The sequence below is a fragment of the Panthera leo genome, chromosome C2 (assembly GCF_018350215.1).
Source record: "Panthera leo isolate Ple1 chromosome C2, P.leo_Ple1_pat1.1, whole genome shotgun sequence".
In the NCBI taxonomy this organism is placed as follows: Eukaryota; Metazoa; Chordata; class Mammalia; order Carnivora; family Felidae; genus Panthera; species Panthera leo.
In genome coordinates this window covers 81,500,809-81,521,640 of record NC_056687.1, presented here as the reverse complement: position 1 = coordinate 81,521,640, position 20,832 = coordinate 81,500,809, and the positions used below count along the sequence as shown (strand labels likewise).

The window sequence follows — 20,832 nt, the reverse complement described above, 5'->3', positions numbered from 1 at the left end:
TGCTACAATACAAATTTAAAATGGAGATGAATTTGACAAATTGGAAAATCAAGCAGTACATAAAAACTATTTTGATTTGTAGATTTCAGTGGCTTTTAATATTTAACTAAATAAGGTAAAAACATCAAATGACCAGTTTTTTAATATTTGTAAGCTTGAATTTTAAACCTACACTACCACCTGAATTATCAACTGTTTTTTTTATTGCTTCTATTTTAATTCTAATACTTATCTCTTAAAGGTTACAAAAATGTGTAATTGTTTATGGCATAGCCTAGAACCATATGAAAAAATTATTAGCTTTTTTTAAAATGGGAAATGTAATGTCCAACTCAAAGCCAAATTAAAGTTATCTTACAGTTTGACATGTATTTTATATTAATATACATTATATCCACACATGGAATCTATTTAATTAAATTCAGGCATCAATTTTTAATTCAACAAATTCTTTAAATAGAAGCCTACCATATAATTTTAACCTAAAAAAAATCTTTTCAAAATTAAAAATTGATGCAGCAAAAGCCTTTGTTGCAGGAAGGGATTGAGGTTGGATGGGTTTTTTTTGTTTTTGTTTTGTTTTTTTTTTTTTTCTTTTTGGTATTTAATTCAACTATACACAATGTAGTACATACAAGCAAAATACAATTGAGATACTGTTTTCTTTAACATTCCTATAGGAGACTGAATTCATTTGCATTGGAGACAACACAATTACTGATTTTTAACTCATGAAAGACAAATTCATAGCTTTTTCCTACACTATCTCATAGTATTCACACCATCTCGTGAAAGCATGTCTACACCACTTGGTTACTTCCTAGCAGTGGGCAGAAATCACATTTTTGAAAGTTTTGTTTCTCACAGAATCATTCAACTTTAGTTACAAAGCACATTCAGGTTAGCGTACGTTCTAGCTCCAAACAATATATGTGATGTGGGTGCACGTGTGTGTGTGTGTGTGTATGCGTGTGCAAGTGTGTAGGTACATATACAGACATGTACATATATATTTTTTTCCAACTAAAAAGTCAACATGAAAAATGAAATTTCTGTCAAGGCATTTCCCACAACTTTTAACAGATTTTTAAACCAATTTCCAGTTTCTTCCTCTTTAAGCAATCTTTGATTCATATACACTACCAAGAAATATGAATAGAGAAAAAAGATCCAAAGATTTTTATTCAGCAGAGCCTGAAACCAACTTAGAAAGTAAAAAATAGGTGGTGTGTCTATGATTTACATTAAAATAATTTGCATCTAATAAGAATGAAACACATGTGCCAAAAAGAAAAAAAAAACAAGAGTCTTCTACTTCTGATGACCCTGAGAATATAATGGTTATATAGTCTGTCTACTATAATAGCACATATAAAATGATGCTAGAATGACATTTAACAAAAGACCCAATTGGTAAGCAAATGGCATGCCAATAATTTCATAACTTAAGATAAAAACATCTCCTCCCAAATTATCATTAGCTTTAAAAAGTCTATTTGGAATGTAAATATTAAAACTCATTCCTGAGAGCAGAAAGAAATCAGAACAATATAAAGAAAATGAGCACTCAGTTGTTGAATGATTTTTAAGTAAGCAAGCAATGAGGATGAATTGTTTTCTTCACATTTTCACTTCAACTAACACAAAAACCACATATAGAACTGACTTAACGCTGACAAATTTGCTTCTAACTTGTTAAATTTCATGGAAATGCAACAAAGGAACACCAAAATAGTCACCATATAACATAAAAGCTTTGGTTTCAAATGTCACAGTACCCTGCTTTTTGAAAGCCAGCACCGTGGTAGTGCCCTGTACATGAGAACATACAGCTGCTTCATCCCAGGGGTCTGAGCTCAGTACACAACACCAGTCATTAGACATCTCTCCCTTAGCCTGCAGAACAAGTAACTAATTCCTGCATTTTAAACCAATAAAGTAAAGGGGGAAAAAAAAAGAGTAAAGCCATCCAATCAGAAATGATGCAACCCTCTAAAACAGCAGCTTATGCATACATTTGGTATGTCAGACGTCCTCAGTGTAGTGAATCATACACAGCGCATTTTAATCTACCTCCTAGGTATTTTATATTGCCCACATGTTCAAAGAAATCTTGTAGTAATAAGGCTGTTTAAGTCCTAGTTTGTTCTTTATTTAACTAATACTAAAAATTGGGGACATGCTTTTAATTCTGAACTCTTACATAAACACAACAAAATTAGTTAAATGACACTCTGGCTAACAGCAAATAACTCCTGCATTTTGAAAGAAAAAGTTTAGAAGAAGTATACTTGTGAGAAGTCTTAGGAGATGTTAGTAACTTTAAATTAGTATTTTACTTACATTGCAACATGAGATAATGCACTTCATAACATGAAATGAGACACCAACTCACCAAAGTTAAAATTCTAGTGATTTTTTTTAATTAATTATAACCCAAAAAAGGACTCAGAACAGCTATACAGCCAATAGAATTAGGCATTTATAGAATAATAACCCTTCAAATGTTTTAGGTGGTTCTTTCAAACCTTGTTCAATATTTTCATCAAATTTTCAAGTGTTGTAAAAGATGAGTGATTAAAATTTCTTAATAAATACTTAATACATCAGAAAGCTTCAACTTGGATTTCTCAGGTAAAAAAAAAAGTACACACACACATATATATAGAAGTATACAAATTTAGAAGAGTTAACTGAAAAACCAATCAACTACACATTACATCTGTTCCTAGAGAGAAAAACTAGCTTTATATTTCATTTGAAACTGCAAATCATAACTTTTGCCTTTTTTTAAAGGCATAAGCTTTCTGATACGCCACAATCATTTGCAAAGAAGATATTCTGTTGCTTAGTTAAAATAAAAGTATCTGAAAATGAGCCCACAGTTCTTTAAAACCTCTTCAACAAAACATCTAGGTATTTATAAAATTATTATGGTTTGTTTTAGAATCTATTCAATCCTGGCAAAAATCAAGTAAGTGGTTGCACTATTGAGTATCAGAAAATGTAAAGGTGGCAAATCAAAGACTTAAGAGTTTTCAATCCAGCTACTTAATGACTAATGGTGAAGAAATGTATGTGAACGGGGTATAAACTAAGTTACAACACATGGGAGAAGAAAAAAAAAATCTAGAATGAGTAATAAAGGGGCCCAATTTAAAGTCCACAATAAGCTTTAAACAAAGATGTTCTCCCTCATTCTCTCCTCACAGAGATATTTCTCTTGCAGGCAAATCACTGTGGAGAAATCCAACTTCCACAAAATTCTTTACTCCTTCATTAACAACAGTGCCCTTAAATGTAGCTACAGAACTCATAGAGATACTTGTTTAGCTTCAAACATATCTCAAAAGCAACAACAACAACAACAACAACAACACGCTCAGAAGCAATATTCAGTAGTCTCAGGGACTAAAAAAGTCTGGCTTTTTAACTGCCACCCATTCCAAACAACCCACTTCTTTACAGTGCTATGCAAAATACTGACCTCTTACTGAATTATTTTATTATTCAACATTAAGCTATCTAAAAAAGAAAACTAATTAATCGCGAAGTTTAGTTAAGCAATTTAGTTGACAAAGTAAATATTTACTCTTAACATCTCACAGGAAGTCTTGACAAGCATTTGTAGCCACTGTGCTGAGGGTAGGGGTGGGAGTGAGGGGTGGGAGGCAAGTTTTGATAAACAAGTTTAACGGTCCCAGCGAATTTCACACAGCTAGAGTTCGCCACCCCCCACCCCCCAATAAAGCACCAGATATTTTCCAAGTACAGTAAACACCTTATATAATGAAAGTAAAAAATCTAACTTTCTAAACTGCGTTATCTCCACCAACAAAACAAACAAAAGCAGTTTTTTAACTATAAAAGCACATTTTAAAAAAACTGAGTGTACTGTGGTATTTATACGTTAAGCCCTATCACAAAATAACTAAGCAAAATATATTTACCTGAGCTTTTTAGAGACTGAGTAATCAACTTCCATGATTTTCCCATGCAATTCCACTTTACCTTTAAAACAGAAATTAAAGCACTCAGAACCTTCCTTAGATCAAACCGGCGGGGGTCTAGGAGGGGCACGCACAGAACTCCACGCTCGGGCTCCGCCTTCGGGCGCCCTCAAGGGGTCTCCTACCGGGCTCGAGCTGGGCAAACTTGGTTGCCAGTGGGAAGCAAGGTGGGCGCCCCGTGTCTCGGGACGAGGTGGGAAGGGCGCGAGCCCGGATCCGACCCCAGGTATAGCTGTGGGTGGCATTACCGGAAAAACAAATTTAATAAAGAGCGGCGCCAATTTGAAAGGATGAGCTCATTTGAAACTCAAGCTGCAGGGCTGGCGCGGCCCCGCTCCTCTCCCGGCCCCCACCTCTCCATTCCGCTAACCCGGGCCCCGAGGGCTCCGCTGCGCTCCCCTCCCTGACTTCTCCACCCGGTGGCCCGGAGAAGACGCACCGAAGCCCCCCACCCACCTCCCCCCACCCCGGGGCCGCAGCTGCGAGAGCCCAGTCCCGGCCGGCTCCAGGGTGTCACCTTGGCCTCGCCGCCGCCCCGCCCCCACCCCGCGCACCCGTGGGGAAGGGTCTTCCGCCGGGCCGGGGCTCGGGGGGCACAGGCTCCCGGCCTTGGGGCGAGCGCGGCTCCGAGCGGTGCGTGAGCGAGAGGGAGAGTTGGTGAGTGCGCGCGCGCGCGAGTGTGTGTGTGTCGCTCTCCGTCTCCCGTCTGGGCTCCAGCGCTCTCGCGGGCCCCCCGGTCGCCTCTTTCCCGGTTCTCAGCCCGGGCCCCCACCGAGTTGAGACAGGGCACCTCGTAAAAAGGTGCTTCTGGCCGAGCGGGAGGCGGGGGGACAGGCGGCGGAAAGCCCCCAGCCCCGAGTTCTTCTCAATAAAATCGGACAAAAAATTCAGAGAAAAATAGGAGCGCTTGAGAGACGAGCGAGAGGGGACTAAGGTTCGGGAGAGGACCGAAAGAGATGTGCCGTCGTGCAGGGATTGGGGTTGGGGGAGTCCCGAAACCTTGGAGGGGATCATCAGGGTGGCGCCGAGGGGGTGCCGAAAGTGGGGGACCGCGAGGCGAGGTGGGGAGGGGGCTCCAAAGGAGAGTGCGGCTCAGGGGACGCCAGAGGGCGAGAGGTCCCGGGCACGAGGCAAGGATAGGGGTAAGGTCCGGTCAAGAGAGAAAGAGATGCAGGATTGGAAGGGGGTCCCTGACAAAGGGGGTGACGCGAAGGTCAGGGAAGAGAGGGAACGGGGGTTCTCTGAGGATGGGGGTGGGGAAACTCTGGAGAGCAGCCCGGGAGCATAGGGAAGGAGGGGTGCCCCCAGAGAGCGAGCGAGCCCCAGGCACCCTCGGAGCCGCACGGGGGTCGCCCCAGGGCTGCGGCTGGGAGGGCAAGGGGGGAATCCGGAGCGGTGGGGGGAGGGGAGCGGGCCGTCCCGGGAGCGGGCCGGCGGCGAGAGTTGAGGGTCTGGTGCGTGGAAGTGAGTGTGCGGGCGCGGGAGCCCCCGCCGGGCGCCGCCCGCCGGGCTCGGCCTCCCTCCGGGCGCCGTCCCGGCCTGAGCTGGGCGAGGCGGGGGGAGGGGGCAGCGGCGACTGCTCACCCGAGAGGGTCTCGATGGCGCGGATGGCCCAGTTCTGGTCGGGGTAGTCCACGAAGGCGTAGCCGGACTTGAGCAGGACCTGTCCCGCCAGGGGCAGCTTCCTGTCCCCGAAGAGCTGCCGGAGGTCGTCGGCGGTGACGGCGGGGCTCAGGTTCCCGATGTAAAGCTTGTTCATCATCCGTCTCTTCCCCGAGAGCCCGCGGCTCCCCCGGCCCGGTACCCGGCGCTCCTCGCCTCCTCCGCTGCCCTCGTCTCTCCTCCTCCTCCTCCGCCCCCCCTCCCCGCCCTCCGCCCGCCCGCCACCCACCCCCACCCTCAGCCTGGCTCCCCCCACCGCGGCCGGCCCGGCCCGCCCGGGGGCAGAGGCGGAGGCGGGGACTCGGCGCGGCTGCCTCCTCGGGGCAGAGTCCCGGGCCGGGCGGCGGCGCGCGGACAAAGCGCTCTCTCTGCCTCCCTCTCTCTCCCTCTCAAGGCGGTGGCGGGAGGAGGAGCAGCGGCGGGCGGCGGCAGCGCACCCCGCGTGTGTCTGTGTGAGAGTTTGTACGGGCGTGTGCGCAGCCGAGAGTGAGCGAGCGAGCGCCCCCTCCCCGCCCCGCGCAGCCGAGCCCCTCGCCCCCCGCGCGGCTACCCTGGCTTCTGCCGCCCGCCGGGCGGGCGGAAGCGGGTCGCGGCCCGGGGCTGGGGCTCCCGGGCGCCAGAAGCCCGGGCGGGCGCGGCGCGGAGGCCAGGCGTGCGGCGGGGCGGGGAAGGCGCGCCCCGGCCGCGGGTGGGAGTGCACGAGGGGGCGCGGGGGAGCGGCCGCCCGCTGCAGGCGTGGGAGGGAGAGGGGCCGTGAGAGAGCGTGGAGAGGGGTGTGCGCAAGGTGGACCGGATGTGAGAGTGCGGCTGCCAGGGCCCGCGGGAAGGTGTGTCTCGGAGGTGAGAGGCGAGGGCAGGCTGGGAGACAACAACTTTCGCGGCGAGTTGGCCGCGTCTGGCGCCCTGCGCGGTCCCGGGCGGAGCGCTCGCTCGGAGACCCGCTCCTCGCCCGGCTCTCCGGGGCGACCGGGCGGCGCGTGTGGTCGAGGGATCGCGGACGGGGGTCGGGACGCCTGGGGCCCGGGACTGTGCACACTGGAGAAGTTGCCGCCAGCCCTGGGCCTCAGTTTCCCGGCCCGTTGGGGGAGACGGAAGGCCAGAGCGTAGTCACGTCCCCTCCGCCCGCACCCCGTGCGCCCGGAACCCCGCGGCGGGCGGCAGCCTGACGTTGGCAGCTGCTCTCTATTCTGGGAAGTGCCGAGGGCTTCCCGAACGGCCGCTGCGAAGCCAGGTGGCGGGTGGGGAGGCCAGCGGGGAGGGGGCAGGGGCTGCGGCCAGGAGGATGGAAGCTTGCTGCTGGATTTCGAGGCCGGGTTCGGTCCCAGAGCAGGGGTGGTGGGAGGCGAGGGTGGCTGGAAGCGGAGGCGCTTGGGCTGTGTAGGAGTTCCCCAACCGCTGGGAAGGGCCCGGAGAGGAAAGAGGTCCTTCCAAGCGGAGGAAACAACGTGACCGACGGAAGAGGCAGGGTTGCGTTGATAGCAGCCCGAGCCGAGGGGCTAGGGAAGGAGCCAGAAGGGCTGGAGGCGGTTGGGAGTTCCTGGGCCCGGCTGGAAGTCTGGTGGTTAGAGCCTAGTCCCAGCCAGGAAATAAAATTCTGCAGGGAAGAAGAAAATTGGCAGGTTTCAGTTGTGAAGAAAGGGCAGAAGATGATTCCAAGATCTGGACTTGTGGGGGCTTTAGTGGGGGTGATGGCTTGAGAGAAATAAGAGTTCTTGGGGACGTTGGGGGTCTCTTGATGAAAATGGAACAGCTTCAGATCTCTTGGCTGGGTCGTGATGTACTGTCTTTCCTAAGCTTTTCTATTAACCAAGGGGTAGGAGGGAGCACGGCTTGTTTGTTTGTTTTGTCTGTTTGTTTGTCTTTTTAAAAGCAGGTTTCCAGGCCCCTTTCTTTGAAGACTGACTGTGAGCCTGGAGTTTGTATTTTCCTTAAGTACTCCCAGGTAATTCTTGTTTGGGACGCCCTGGCAGGTGGAAGGCCTATAGGCTTAGAACTCAGACCTTCCTCCTTTCTGCCCCCAGCTGTGTGGCTTAGAACGTTCCAGCATCTGTGAGCCTAAGTTTCTTCATCAGTAGGAAGGAAGGAAGAAAGAAAGAAAGAAAAGAGAAGAAAACAACCAAATCTTGAAGGGCTGTTTTGAAGTCCATATGAAAGATAATTGAGTAGGGTGTTGAGACAGTGGCAACACATTTAATGCTTTTCTTAGGAGCTGATGAGCTTTAAAATATTTTCTTTTGGAGAGGGAGATCTCCTTAAATAATTCGTTGTCCAGAGGAGAAAGAATGGATACATTTTTACCTAGATATTGCAGTTATTTGAATTCTGGCTTTGCTCTCAAATATTCTCAAATTTCCTCTCTCTAAAAAAGGATTGGATTTTACTGCTCCTGGAGTGGGATAAACTGAGTGTAGATGCTTTCCTACCAAAATGTACTGGAGAATCATAAATGAAAACTGTGTGTATATAAACCTATGCAGACCAAGAGGTAATGATCTTCAGATTATTTACACAGATGCCCCTAATTGGTATTTATTTCCAGTAATTCAAATTTGCATCTTCTAAGAGAAATGAGAGTGGCAGGGGTACTTAATCTTGCTCTTCTCTGAAAGGTTAGTAAAGCTTTTTGTGTAATTTTTTCAGGCATATCAATTCCTTGGTCCTACTGCAAAACCACAAACGTTTTAGCATGGATTCTGTAGCGGGCAGCAAGCATCTAAAGATTCTTAGCCAAGGTGGCTTCTGGTGAACTCTCTTAGCATGTTTCACCTGGTCACTTTGAAAATTGTTTCTGAGAAGTAACTGTTCACTGCTGTACTTTGTGTCTTCTGTCATGCCAGCATTTTGTAAGGAGGACATGTTTCCACCATCCCTCTGATTTGTAGCACCCACAGTTTCATATCCTAGAATGAGGGTTGCTCTTTCACATGGTAGAGAACAGGACAGCCTCAACTTGGAAAACCAGAAATCAAGAAGTCATTGCCCCTGCCTGACAAAACTTTATTTTCTCCTGTTTTCTCCTGAGTTTCCCTAACTTATCCCCTCCTAGAGAGTTGAAATGGAGATGAGTCTAGACTGAATTTAAGCCTAATAAGCCAAGATTTTTATGAATGTTTAACTGAGGTCAAAAATTTGGAGACATTTTTATATTAGGCATATTACTTTTAGGCATATTAACCTTTTCCTCAAGAATGTTGAAGGCAGTACAGATCCTCGTGTTTTTTCAGTGATTCCTTTGGGCAAGCTTGCAGTGGGGTAGCTGGGACAAGATTTCCTAATGTCACTCTGCAGGTAGGAGAACTGAGGTCCAGAAAAGTAAAATTTCTTCCTGGTCATACAGAGAGATTGAAACAGGACTGGAAAGCATATTTTAGCTAAACAGAGTCTGTGAAGTGTTAAGTCTTCATTTTGGACTTTTTTAAGTTTTTTTTTTTTTTGATGATCTCTTCACCCAACATGGAGCTCGAACTCACAACCCCGAGATCAGGAGTCACATGTTCCACCTGCTGAGCCAGCCAGGCACCCCTTGGACTTTCATGACCAAAATATTTCTGTCTATCGACAGAGCACCTTCTGATAGCATCACTGTGGTCACCTTAACCTTCTGAATCTACAAAAACACACCAGAAATGTTTTTGCTCAACTAATGATGGTGGTCTGAACGGCCAATGGTGCTAGGTAATGCACAGAGTTGGGTGGGAAAATGAAGCCTGCTTGCCAGAAGGCTGGGGGGAAAGCAATATTTGGAGCCAATTCAGTATTTGGTGGCATTAGCACCTGTTTGCTCATTGGGAATGATGTAGTGGTAGGGTAAGGTCTTTTAGCAGCTTTTCTTGAGTTAGTAGAAGAAAAATTGTTTGACCTTATTTGAGTTAATTCACCTCTCTGAGTTTCAGATTCCTCATTTGTAAAATAGTCTAACCTACTACTTCAACATAAACTCCAGCTTCTCTGTATTTTTCATATTTTTTTCAAATACTGGGCTGTCTCAGCTCTACTTCTTTGCACATCTCCTTTCTCTGGAATGTTTGTTCCCCTGGTAGACTGCCTCCTCCCTTGACTTGACCCCAGAATACACACAGCACTTCATACAGATAAGAAATATCTTGTCTAGTGGTGATCGTTGCATGACGTTGTGAATATACTAAAAGCCATTGAAGTGTGTGTTTGAAATGTGAATTTTTGGTATGTGAATTGTCAATTTTTAAAAATTATATGAGGAAAAAGAAGTCTTCTATATGGTGAATTTCTAGAGAAATGAAATTTTGTTGTTTTTTTTTTCATCCTTTGGCCAGTATCAAACCTTGCACATAATAGAAGTTCAGGTAATATTTATTGTATAAGCAATTTGCTTATACATCCTTCAAGATTTGCTCAAAGGATTAAATGAAGGCATATGAGATTGTACCTATCTTGTGCAATGCTTACCATGTAGTGGGAGGAAATGTTCACTTTTCTCCCCTCATTGAATCCATTCATTTATTCATGCCATTACACACTGTTAGGCACTGAGGATACAGAAATGGATAAACATTGTCCTATCAAAGCATTTAGGATCAGTGGGGGGTGGGGGGAAAGGGGCAGAGGCAGATATATAAACACTTTATAGAATGGCATTAGAGATGCCATAAAAGACTTTGAGCATAGAGGAAAGATCATCTCATTCAGTCTAGGGTCAGGGAGGGGATCGTCATGGAAGAACTGATATCAGAAATGGGTTTTGAAAGATAAGCAGGGATTTGCTAGGACAGGAGAAGGAGTCTGCATGCTGGGCAGAAGGAATAACAAATGCAAAAGCATAGAGACATAATAAAGCATCTGCTCCACACCTAAAATCAGATTCAAATGTTGACTCAGAAACAACTTTGAGAAAAAGAGAACAGAAAATAATGCCTCCCACCAAAACAACAACAAAAACAGTTTCCAGAATTAAAGACCTAGTTCTTCAGATTGAAAGGGTTTATTGAAAGCACAGCAAATAAGATCAGAGCCGGTCACCTGGCTGGCTCAGTTGGAAGAGCATGCAACTGTTGATCTTGGGGTCCTGAGTTTGACCCCACCCTGGGCATAGAGTTTACTTGGGAAAAAAAGACATTCAAGGATTCAGATATATCCTCATTTTGAGGGAAGCTACCAGAGAATAAGTGCCAGCCAAACCATGGAAGAAGAAGATATGAGGTTTGGGAAATCTGGAATCCAACCCAGGAGATGATGAATAGAAGATCCAGAATGCCACCAATGCAGTTTTCCAAAGAGCAACCAACACAGATTGGAACAAGAGGATAGGCGGCTAAGTAAGAGAGGACCTCAAGGAACGAAAAGATGGAACTTCTGTATGAACACATAGTAATTGTTTCTAATAGGATGCCAAGCATGTTGGAGCATTTGGGGAAAAAATCATAGGTATATGGAAAACTAGGCAGATGGAAAAGGAAATCATTAACTCTAGGAAAAACACATAGTCATAGAAGAAAGGAGCAATGGTCATAGGCTCAACAGTGAAAATATTTGTATAGTCATAATGTAAACACTGGTATATTATCCAAACTGCATAAAGAGAACCTACAAATTAGAAAAAGACAACTGTTAGAAAAATGGGAAAAAACATGAATTAACTAATTCACAGAAAATGAAACAAATGGACAATAAGCTCAACTCTTGAGAAATTGAGGAAATTAAAACTATTCACAAACATTAACTTGGCAAAAATTATGAAATTCTGAATACAGGGATTGGTGAAGATGTACAGCATCAGAAACTTCCATCCACTGCTGGTAAGAGTGTACGTTGGTATAATTCCTCTGAAGAACAGTTTGTCAATAGTAGGACCGAAGACCTAGGCCCATAGCACTCCCTGGCAATCTCCTATTCTCCTAGATCATCTTTATGTATCTCACCTGTCTCCACATCCTCTACCCTCCAATTGCTCTTCATCCACCCTAGGTCTCAACTGATAACCTTGCTCTCTGTTTCACCAAGAAAATAGAAGCAATGAGAACGCTTCAACAAATTTATCAGCCCACATACCTGCATCTGTGCCCGTAGACACTGCCTTCTCTCCTATTGCTGTGGACAACCATACATGATCCAAAAAAGGGGGAAAAAACTGATGACTCCAGAGAAAATGAATAAACATGCACCCCCTTTGACCTATCAATTTCTCCTCTAAAGAAATTCTATATATGCACAAATATATACGAGGTTCATTTTTGCATGAGGATTAATGAAGAAATGGAACCCAGATCCGTCATCAAGAAAATGGATTTTTTTAAAATTGTGGTATAGTCATAAATTGAATATTTTACATCAGGTCAAAGAATGTGCATGTTCATTTTTTCTGGAATCCTTAGTTTTTCCCTCTCTTCTGGATGAAATCAATGTAATAGACTACCTGTATCAATGTTAAATACCAAAATATATCTTGCTGAATGAAAAGTTATATTGTAGGAAGAAGTGTTTGTTATGAACCACTTATAAAGTCTGAAAACATGCAAAACAATTCTATTGCTGATATGAACATATTTATATGGTATAAATGTATGAAAACATGCATAGGAATGACAAACTTCAAATTTGGGATGATTACCTCTAGGAGGGAAAAAAAATGAGTAGATGGCAAGGTATACATGGAATTTCCATTGTGACTGGGTTTTGTTTTTGTTTTGAAAGCTGGATGGCAGATAAATGGGTGCTCTTTTTTACCTCTTCAGTAGTAAAATTTTTATTACTGTCTGGCAGGGGATGATTCTTAAACCAGATTAAACATCATAACCACTAGAAAAACTTTAGACATACAGATTCCCAACACCTACCACTAGAACTCCTGAACCCAAAATTTCAGAGATGGGGCCCAGGAATCTACATTTTTTAAAAACCAAAAGTTGTTTTAGTTTAAACATATATAAAAACTTGATATGTTTATGTATACACATATGTAAATTTATAAGCATACATAACGTATATATGTAATGTTGGACTTGCAGGAAGGTGGCAAAAATAGTACAGAGATGTCCTATGTACCGTTTACCCAGATTGCCCAGATGTCAACATTTTATCACATTTGTTTTATCCTTTTCTCTGAAACATTTGAGAGTAAACTGCAGACAGAATGTCCCTTTATGCCTAAATACTTCAGTTTATATCTGCTTTAAAAAAGCAGTCTTTACATAACCCCATTATAATTGTTAAAAACAAACAAGAAATAAACAATACTATTATCTAATCTACAAACCTTATTCAGACTTCACCAATTGTGCCAATCATATTTGTTAGAAGAAAAGAAAATTCCAAATCATTTGTTACATTTCACTCTTTTGTCTATTTCCTTCATCTGGACAGTTCCTTAGTCCTTTGTTTTTCAAGACTTTCACATTACTGATTTTAAAAAAGCTTACTTATTTGTAATGCCCCTCAATTTGGGTTTGTCTGATGTTTCCTCATGGTTAGATTTTAGTTCTAGATTTCCTTGCAGGAATACCACAGAAGTGATTATTGTACATTGTATCAGTAGGCTTAGGATACTGATCTGTCCCATTACTAACTTTGGTGATAAAATTTTGCTCATTTGCTGACAGTGGTGTGCACCAGGTTTCTCTATTATAAAGTTACTCTTGGGGAGATACTCTGTTATTCCTCATAATTTCAACCACTAGTTTTAGTATCTATTATTGATTCTTGCCTAGACGAATTATTATTATGGTTGCCAAATGGTGATGCTAATTTCATCATTCCTTTTGTATTAGTTGGCTTTCTACTGAAAGGAAGAGGTTTCCCTTGTCCCCCATTTAATACATCAGTATGGATTCATATTTTATTCAAAGTGTTATAAACTTTTACTGTCGTTAAGTATTCTCAGATTGTCCTGCTTTTAGCTAGTAAGAACCCCTTCAAGCTGACTCGTGTAAACTTCTGACTTTGTTCCCAGTTTGTACTTTCTCTGCCTCAGTCCTATATAATCAGCTATTTACCTGGGGAGCCCTGGTGCTTCTTTAGCAGTGAACAGTATTTAGAAACAAAGATCTGCATGTTAGATATGCTCATTGCTTCTGGAATATTGTTGATTCTAGACCCTCTCAACCAAAAAGTCTAAGAGATAGATTATGTAAATATACACACATGCAGATCTATGTATGCCTGTCTATACTGACCAATTTATTGCTATTTTAAAAATCATGTGTTCATATTGATACTTCTGATTCTAGTGAAACATTATAGGGTTCATTCTGTTCTCTCCCGCTTCATATTTGTAACTCTCAACGATGAGAAAACTGGCTCCCGTTATCCACAATATATTTACTTACTTCATCCTTAAATACATGGAATTGCTAACCAATGCCTTCATGAAAAAAGAAAGTCTATTAACTGATTTCCTGTTATCTAATATTAGTTTAGAATTCTTTTGTGTTTAGTCTGAGAGTATACAGTCCAATTATAGTGTTCAGAAGTTACTTGTGTTTTATTTCCCCCTTCAGCGTAGGCTATTTTATTCATTTGAAATTTGGTTGGTTCATTTGTTTTGCACATTTTAGTTGCCCTCCCCATCATTGTTAATTTTCTTTTTCTTTTTTTCTTTGTTGTTGCTTTGAGTATATAAAACATTAACATGGTTCCACAACACAGAAGGTATAATTAGATGATTTTCATTACGTCTATTCTACCCAACCCATTCCTACCCAGCCCCTGACAGTAACCAGTCTTTTTTTTTTTTTAATATTTAAAAAATATTAGTTTCGGGTATACAATATAGTGACTCAATTCTGTATATCATCTGGTGCTCCGCATAACAAGTGCACTCCTTAATCCCCCATCACCTATTTAACCCTTCACCCACCCCCTACTGGTAACCATCAGATCTCTATAGTTAAGAGTCTTGTTTCTTGAGAAGAACCAATCTTAATACCTCTGGATTGTCTTTCCTGTGGTTTTTTTTTTTGCACAAATGAACATACACATGTATGGTTATTTTATTCCCTTTTTTTCCCATAAAAAAGATCGCGTACTGCAGATACTGGTTTGCACTTTGATTTCTTCACTTAATTTATCCTGGAAGTCACTCCATATGAGTTCATAGAGATCTTTCTCGTTCTTTTTTATTTAATACCTGCTTAGTACTTGTATGCCATATATATGTGCATGTCAATGGTTTCCAGTATTTTTTAATTTTACAAACATTGATGCTATGAATAATAACCTTTACATTTTTGTGTTGTTGGATGTTTATCTTCAGGGTAAATTCTTAGTGGGATTACTAGGTCAAAAAATGATATGCATATGAGTGTTTTAAACATATGTTGTGAAAATTCCCCTCTATAAAGGTTATACCAATATGCATTCTCATCAGCAGTGTATAAAAGTGCCCATTCCCCTACAGCCTGCCAACAAGGTGTGTGATTATACGTTTTAATTTTTGCCAGTCTAATAGGTGAGAAATGGTATCTCAGTGTAGTTTTAATTTGTATTTCTCTTATTATAAGAAGGAACTTCTTTTCATATGTTTTAAGAATCACCTTTATTTCCTTTTTGGGGGCATATTTTCTGTTCATGTCTTTTGTCCATTCTTCTGTTAGGTTTTGATCTATGTTTCTCCTCAATTTTTTTCTTTTTTTTTTTAATTTAATGTTTATTTTATTTTTGAGAGAAAGAGAGAGAGCCAGTGGGGTAGGGACAGAGAGAGAATCCCAAGCAGACTCTGCACTGTCAACACAGAGCCTGATTCAGGGCTCAATCCCACAAACAGGGAGATCATGACCTGAGCTGAAATCAAGAGTCAGATGTTTAACTGAGCCACCCAGGTGCCCCTCTCCTCAATTTTTATGAGTTCCTTAAATGTGAGAAATGGCAGCCCTTTATCTGTGATACATGTTGTAAATATTTTCTCCCAGATTCTTTGACTTTGTTGATGGTGTTTTTTGCCATGTACAATTTTTTGCTTTTATGGAGTCTATCAATCTTTTCTTTCATTCCATTTGATTTTGAGTTATAGTTACAGAATTTTCTTCTACACCCAGGTTAAGAGGAATTCACTCGTTTTTTAAAATAAAATTTATGCGGCTTCATTTGTATATTCAGATCCATTTAGAATTTGTTCTTGTGTATGGTATAAGGTATGGATCTAAGTTTACCCTTTTTTCCAAATAACTAACTAGCTATTCCAGTACTATGTATTAAAAAACCCTTTTAGCTGGGTATTCCTTTTAGCTGGGTATTCTTAGATGCCAACTTTATCACATACTAGAGTTTCATAGATACTTGGTTCTTTGTCTGGATCTTCTTTTCTACTGGTCTGTTCATTTGCCCATACCACACTGTTTAGTTAGAAAGGCATTATAGTACGTTTTCATGTCCAGTGTACCTAATCCTCCTTGTGGCTTTTTCTTTTGTTTTGTTCTTTTGTTCATTTGTTTTTCTTTTTAAAACTATTTTCCTGGGGCGCCTGGGTGGCTCAGTCAGTTGAGCGCCCAACTCTGGATTAGGTCATGATCTCGTGGTTCATGAGTTTGAGCCCCACGTCAGGCCTTGTGCCGACAGCTCTGGAGTCTGGAGCCTGCTTCAGATTCTGTGTCCCCTTCTCTTTCCGCCCCTCCCCTGCTCGCTTGCTCTCTCTCTCAAAAATAAGTAAACATTAAAAAAATATTTTTAAATAAAAAATGTTTTTAAGTATATTCCTGCTACTTTTGCATGCATGTTTTTCTTTTTTCTTTTTTTTGTAATTATTACTTTTTATTTTAAGTAGGCTCCGTGCCCAATGTAGTGCTTGAACTCACAACCCTAAGATTAACAGTCACGTGCCCAACTGAGCCAGCCAGCCCACCCCTGCATGTTTCTTTTTCTATTTGAAGTTTAGTGCTAGCTTGTCAAGCTCCATAAAAAGTTGGTATTTTTTGAGATTGCATTGCATTATAAATTAACTTAAGGATAACAGACGTCTTTTTGATGTTGAATCATCCTATCTAAGAACAGAAGCTGTCTTTTCATTCACCAGTCTCATCTAACAAAAGACCTTGCTTTCTAACTGTGTTGTAAAGAGGGAGATGTGGAAGGGTTAAGTGTCATTGACCTCAATGGGAAATCCATCTAATAGATAGATAATGGCCAAAATTGATAAATCAAGGAAGGATATAAGCAAATAGTTCCAAATACATAGATAATTACCAAAGGTAAGAGCTATGAGAGTGAGAGTCCTTTCTCTTTTCCTTCCTTCCTTCCTTCCTTCCTTCCTTCCTTCCTTCCTGAGACTTTTGGTACATGTGTTAGTTAGGATCCTGGTAAGAAACATGACACTCTCAAGTGATTGAAAATCTGATAAAGCACTATTTATAAGTGTTGGGTGGGGTTAGGTGGTATAAACAAGGGCCGGTAAAACTGCCCTGCTCAAGCAGCAACTGGAAGGTTAGCCTCAAGCATGATGGGAGGGAGGGACAATTTGGTGGAATCAAGAGATTTGCAGGAGAGGCAGACTACCTAGTAGAAACCTCAGACTTGGGTAGAACATGGTCACTGCTCACTGCAGCTTGACAAGTTGGAAGCTGAGGGAATAAGTATCGTCTTACTCTTCTCCCACTCCTGCCTGTGCCCCCTAATGGCTGAACCAAAGCAGAAGGCAGAGTGCAAGGGATCCCATTAGTGCCATTTGTAAGAGGCAGCTTCCAGCACATAATAGGGCAAGGAAGTGTGAGGAGTGGATTTGGAGGGGCACATGGAAGCTATCCAAGCAGTGGTATAATGCATTTAAGTGTATAGATGTACAGCATATAATAAAATGATAAAATAACAAAAAACAAAGCAACTGTAGTCAATGAATCTATGGTCTAAAGGAACATGAGTCAAGTAATGATAATAAAGGTAGAAAAATGGTAAATGCCTGAAGAGATTGGGGATAGTCCCAGTGAGGGAATCTGGCAGATTTTCTGGAAGGGAGACAAACATTCAGTCCAAAACAGTCATGTCAGCAGAAACACCAGGAGCCTCTTGTTTTATAATTGGATGTTCATTATTGGTACAGTGGCCTTTCAAACTCAGCATGTAAGTAAACACCCTCTCCCTGCCTACAGGCCATGGAAGTTTAGTCTGTAGTTCATGGTTTCTTATTTATACTGCATTTGGCCTCCTTGGTATTCTACGCCTTCTCTATGTTCTCTGCCTCCTCCCACTATACACTGCTCCTTCGAGATAGGGAAACATTGTGGAAAGTGCTGAATTTAAAGTCAGTAGACCTAGAATTGAATTCCCTAACTTCCACTTACTAGCTGTGTGACCTTAATAAAATTGTGTAGCCTCTCTGAGCCTCAATTCCATTTTGTAAAAGGAGAACAATTCCTACCTATGAAACTACTATTTATCAAGTGTCTGGCACCAGGCCTGTCACTCAGATGAGGATATTGCGGTCTTACTACACAGACTGTTTTGCTTTCCCTCTTCCTCCTGACGTTCTTGACTTTGAGCACCTTAGCATCACTACAATGGGAGTTTCTCTCCTGGCAACTATTTGAAACAGGAAAAGTTTCTAGACAAAGTTGGAAAGGATTTTAACAGTAACCTGGTCCATCTTCCCAGAGGATGCAGGAGATCCTGACATAGGCTTTCTGATAGATGAGTGTCCCAATTCGGCCCATACGAACTAGAAGCACACCATGTCCTGGAGCTGCCTGTTACTGGAAGATTGGTTGATTGGAAGAAAGATTTTCCTTGAGTTGGGCTGAAATCAGTTTCCCAGCCAATTATAGACTCAAAGCCATTTAGAGCAAGATCTTCCAGCCCACTGGCTTATGTTAGAAAGGAAGAATCCGAGACTTAGGGAGGTGAGGCAAGGCATTGTTCTTTGTGGAGCTACAAAGAACAGCTTCCTCCAGGCCTTGTAGTGTTAACAGTCATCATAGCCTCCAGTTCTTTCAAATACCCCATCCTTCAATTTCCCCCACATAAACGAGGGTCTGTTCTTCACTCTATCACCCACCATTGCATATGCAATTCTGTGATGCCTAGAACTGAACCTGATTCTTACTGTGATCTGGCTTCAGCAGGGTGAAATGAGACTATCTGTGAGTCAGATCTGGGACAAGGGATGGCCATTAGACCTAGAAAGGCAAGAACTTGAGCTAAACAAAACCAGCAGGTAACCTATGGCAATAGGATTGGTTGCCATTATTCATAACCCTCTTGGCTATGGCCCTCCTCACCGGACACTTACAATTTATATTGTGTGTTTTTGGAACATCTGTGCCAGGTTAGAGACGGTGCTCAGCAATTTTTGTGAATATAGATTTAATTTTAACTTTTTCTCTAACAAATACATCTAAAAAGAAAGGGGGTTGGAAACAGGGGAACATGTCAAAGGAAGAAATAGACTTGTCCCCAAACCAGAGTTGTTAATTAGCAGTTTTGCCCAAATGAAGTATTGGACTTATACATGACTTTAAAATAAACCTAAGCAGGGGCGCCTGATCGGCTCAGTCAGTTAAGCATCTGACTTCGGCTCAGGTCATGATCTCACAGTTCGTGGGTTTGACCCCTGCATTGGGCTCTGTGCTGACAGCTCAGAGCCTGGAACCTGCTTCAGATTCTGTGTCTTCCTCTCTCTCTGCCCCTACCCTGCTCCTGCTGTCTCTCTCTGACTCCCAAAAATAAATAAATGTTAAAATTTTTTTTAAATATAAACATAAGCGGGGCGCCTGGGTGGCTCAGTCGGTTGAGCATCCAGCTCTTGATTTTGGGTCAGGTCATGATCCCACGGTCGTGGGATCAAGCCCTGAGTTAGGCTCCATGCTGAGCATGAAAACTGCTTGGGATTCTTTCTCTCTCCCCCCTCGCTTGCTTACTCTCTCTAAAAAAAAAAAAAATAGAATAAACCTAAGCAAAATTTCTAGAAGTCCAGCATTGTTGGCATTTTCTGGTAATGTTGATAGAGAAGACACAATATGGTACTGCCTGGTATAATTTTGTTCAAAGCCAGGGAAATTATCTCTGGTTCTCAGTGTTTCTAAGAAGAGGAAGGAGGAAGCATGGCTGGATGTATTACTGTATTCAACTGAATAATCCTCCATACCATGTTTCATAATTGGTTTTTGAGATTTTCTTTTCTAAATATTAAAACCCAATGACCATTGATATTAGAATGGGTAGACTAAATTCTAGTTTTTTTTTAAATTTTTTAAAATGTTTCTATATTTTTGAGAGTGAGAGGGGAAGAGTACATGTATGTGCATGTGCAGGGAGGGACAGAGAGAGAGAGAGAGAGAGAGAGAGAGAGAGAGAGAGAGAGAATCCCAAGCAGGCTCTGTGCTGACCACAGAGAAGCCGAAGCTGGCTTGAACTCACCAAGTGTGAGATCATGACCTGAGCCAAAGTCAGATGCTTAACTGACTGAGACACCCAGACACCCCTCTAGTTTTTTTTTTTTAAGTTTATCTATTTTGAGACAGAGAGAGAGAGAGCACAAGCAGGGGAGAGGGAGAGACAGAGAGGGAGAGAGGGAATCCCAAGCAGGCTTTGCACCTGATGCAGAGTGCGATCTCACGACTCTAGGGATCATGACCTGAGCTACCCAGGTGCCCCTAAATTCTAGTTTTAATGGGAGGTATCTATTTTTTTTTTTATGTTTATTTATTTTTGAGACAGAGAGAGACAGAGTATGAACGGGGGAGGGTCAGAGAGAGAGGGAGACACAGAATCTGAAACAGCCTCCAGGCTCTGAGCTGTCAGCACAGAGCCCGACGCGGGGCTCGAACTCACGGACCGTGAGATCATGACCTGAGCCGAAGTCGGACGCTTAACCGACTGAGCCACCCAGGCACCCCGGGAGGTATCTATTTTTATATCCCAGGTAACTCAAGTTTTAAACATTTATTTTGAAACTTTTTCCCATTTTAGACAAATTGGATATATACCCTCCTGGGTAACTTAAAAAAAAAAAGTCCTTCTTTATATGAAAGACATTTTTAGCAATCACCCCAGAAGTGATCTTCAGGAGCAGATGATCTGATTAGCTAATACCAGCAAAAAGAATAGCTAAGTACTATGCCAAAATGAAAATTGTTGTTTTTGTCAGAAGTTTAATATTGCTTATATGGATAGTTTTAAATAACACACATGCAGCTGCTTATAGGCAATTTTTTTTATGGTTGTTGCTAAATTAAAAAGAACACCTAACATAGACCTATTAGCAGCC

General features: G+C 42.4%; 1 protein-coding gene across 4 annotated transcripts in view; it reads right to left on the bottom strand.

Moving 5' to 3' along the window:
- The window catches only part of IGF2BP2 (insulin like growth factor 2 mRNA binding protein 2), a 156,573-nt gene extending 150,739 nt beyond the window's left edge, over positions 1-5,834 (bottom strand). For all 4 annotated transcript variants that reach the window (XM_042954665.1, XM_042954667.1, XM_042954666.1 and 1 more), the window contains exons 1-2: positions 5,595-5,834; positions 3,951-4,011 (exon numbers count right to left, since the gene is read on the bottom strand). In XM_042954665.1, the coding sequence (XP_042810599.1) occupies positions 3,951-4,011; positions 5,595-5,772 (239 nt within the window). In that variant the 5' untranslated portion in view covers positions 5,773-5,834. The remainder of the gene's footprint in view (positions 1-3,950; positions 4,012-5,594) is intronic.
- Between the last annotated feature and the right edge of the window lie 14,998 nt (positions 5,835-20,832).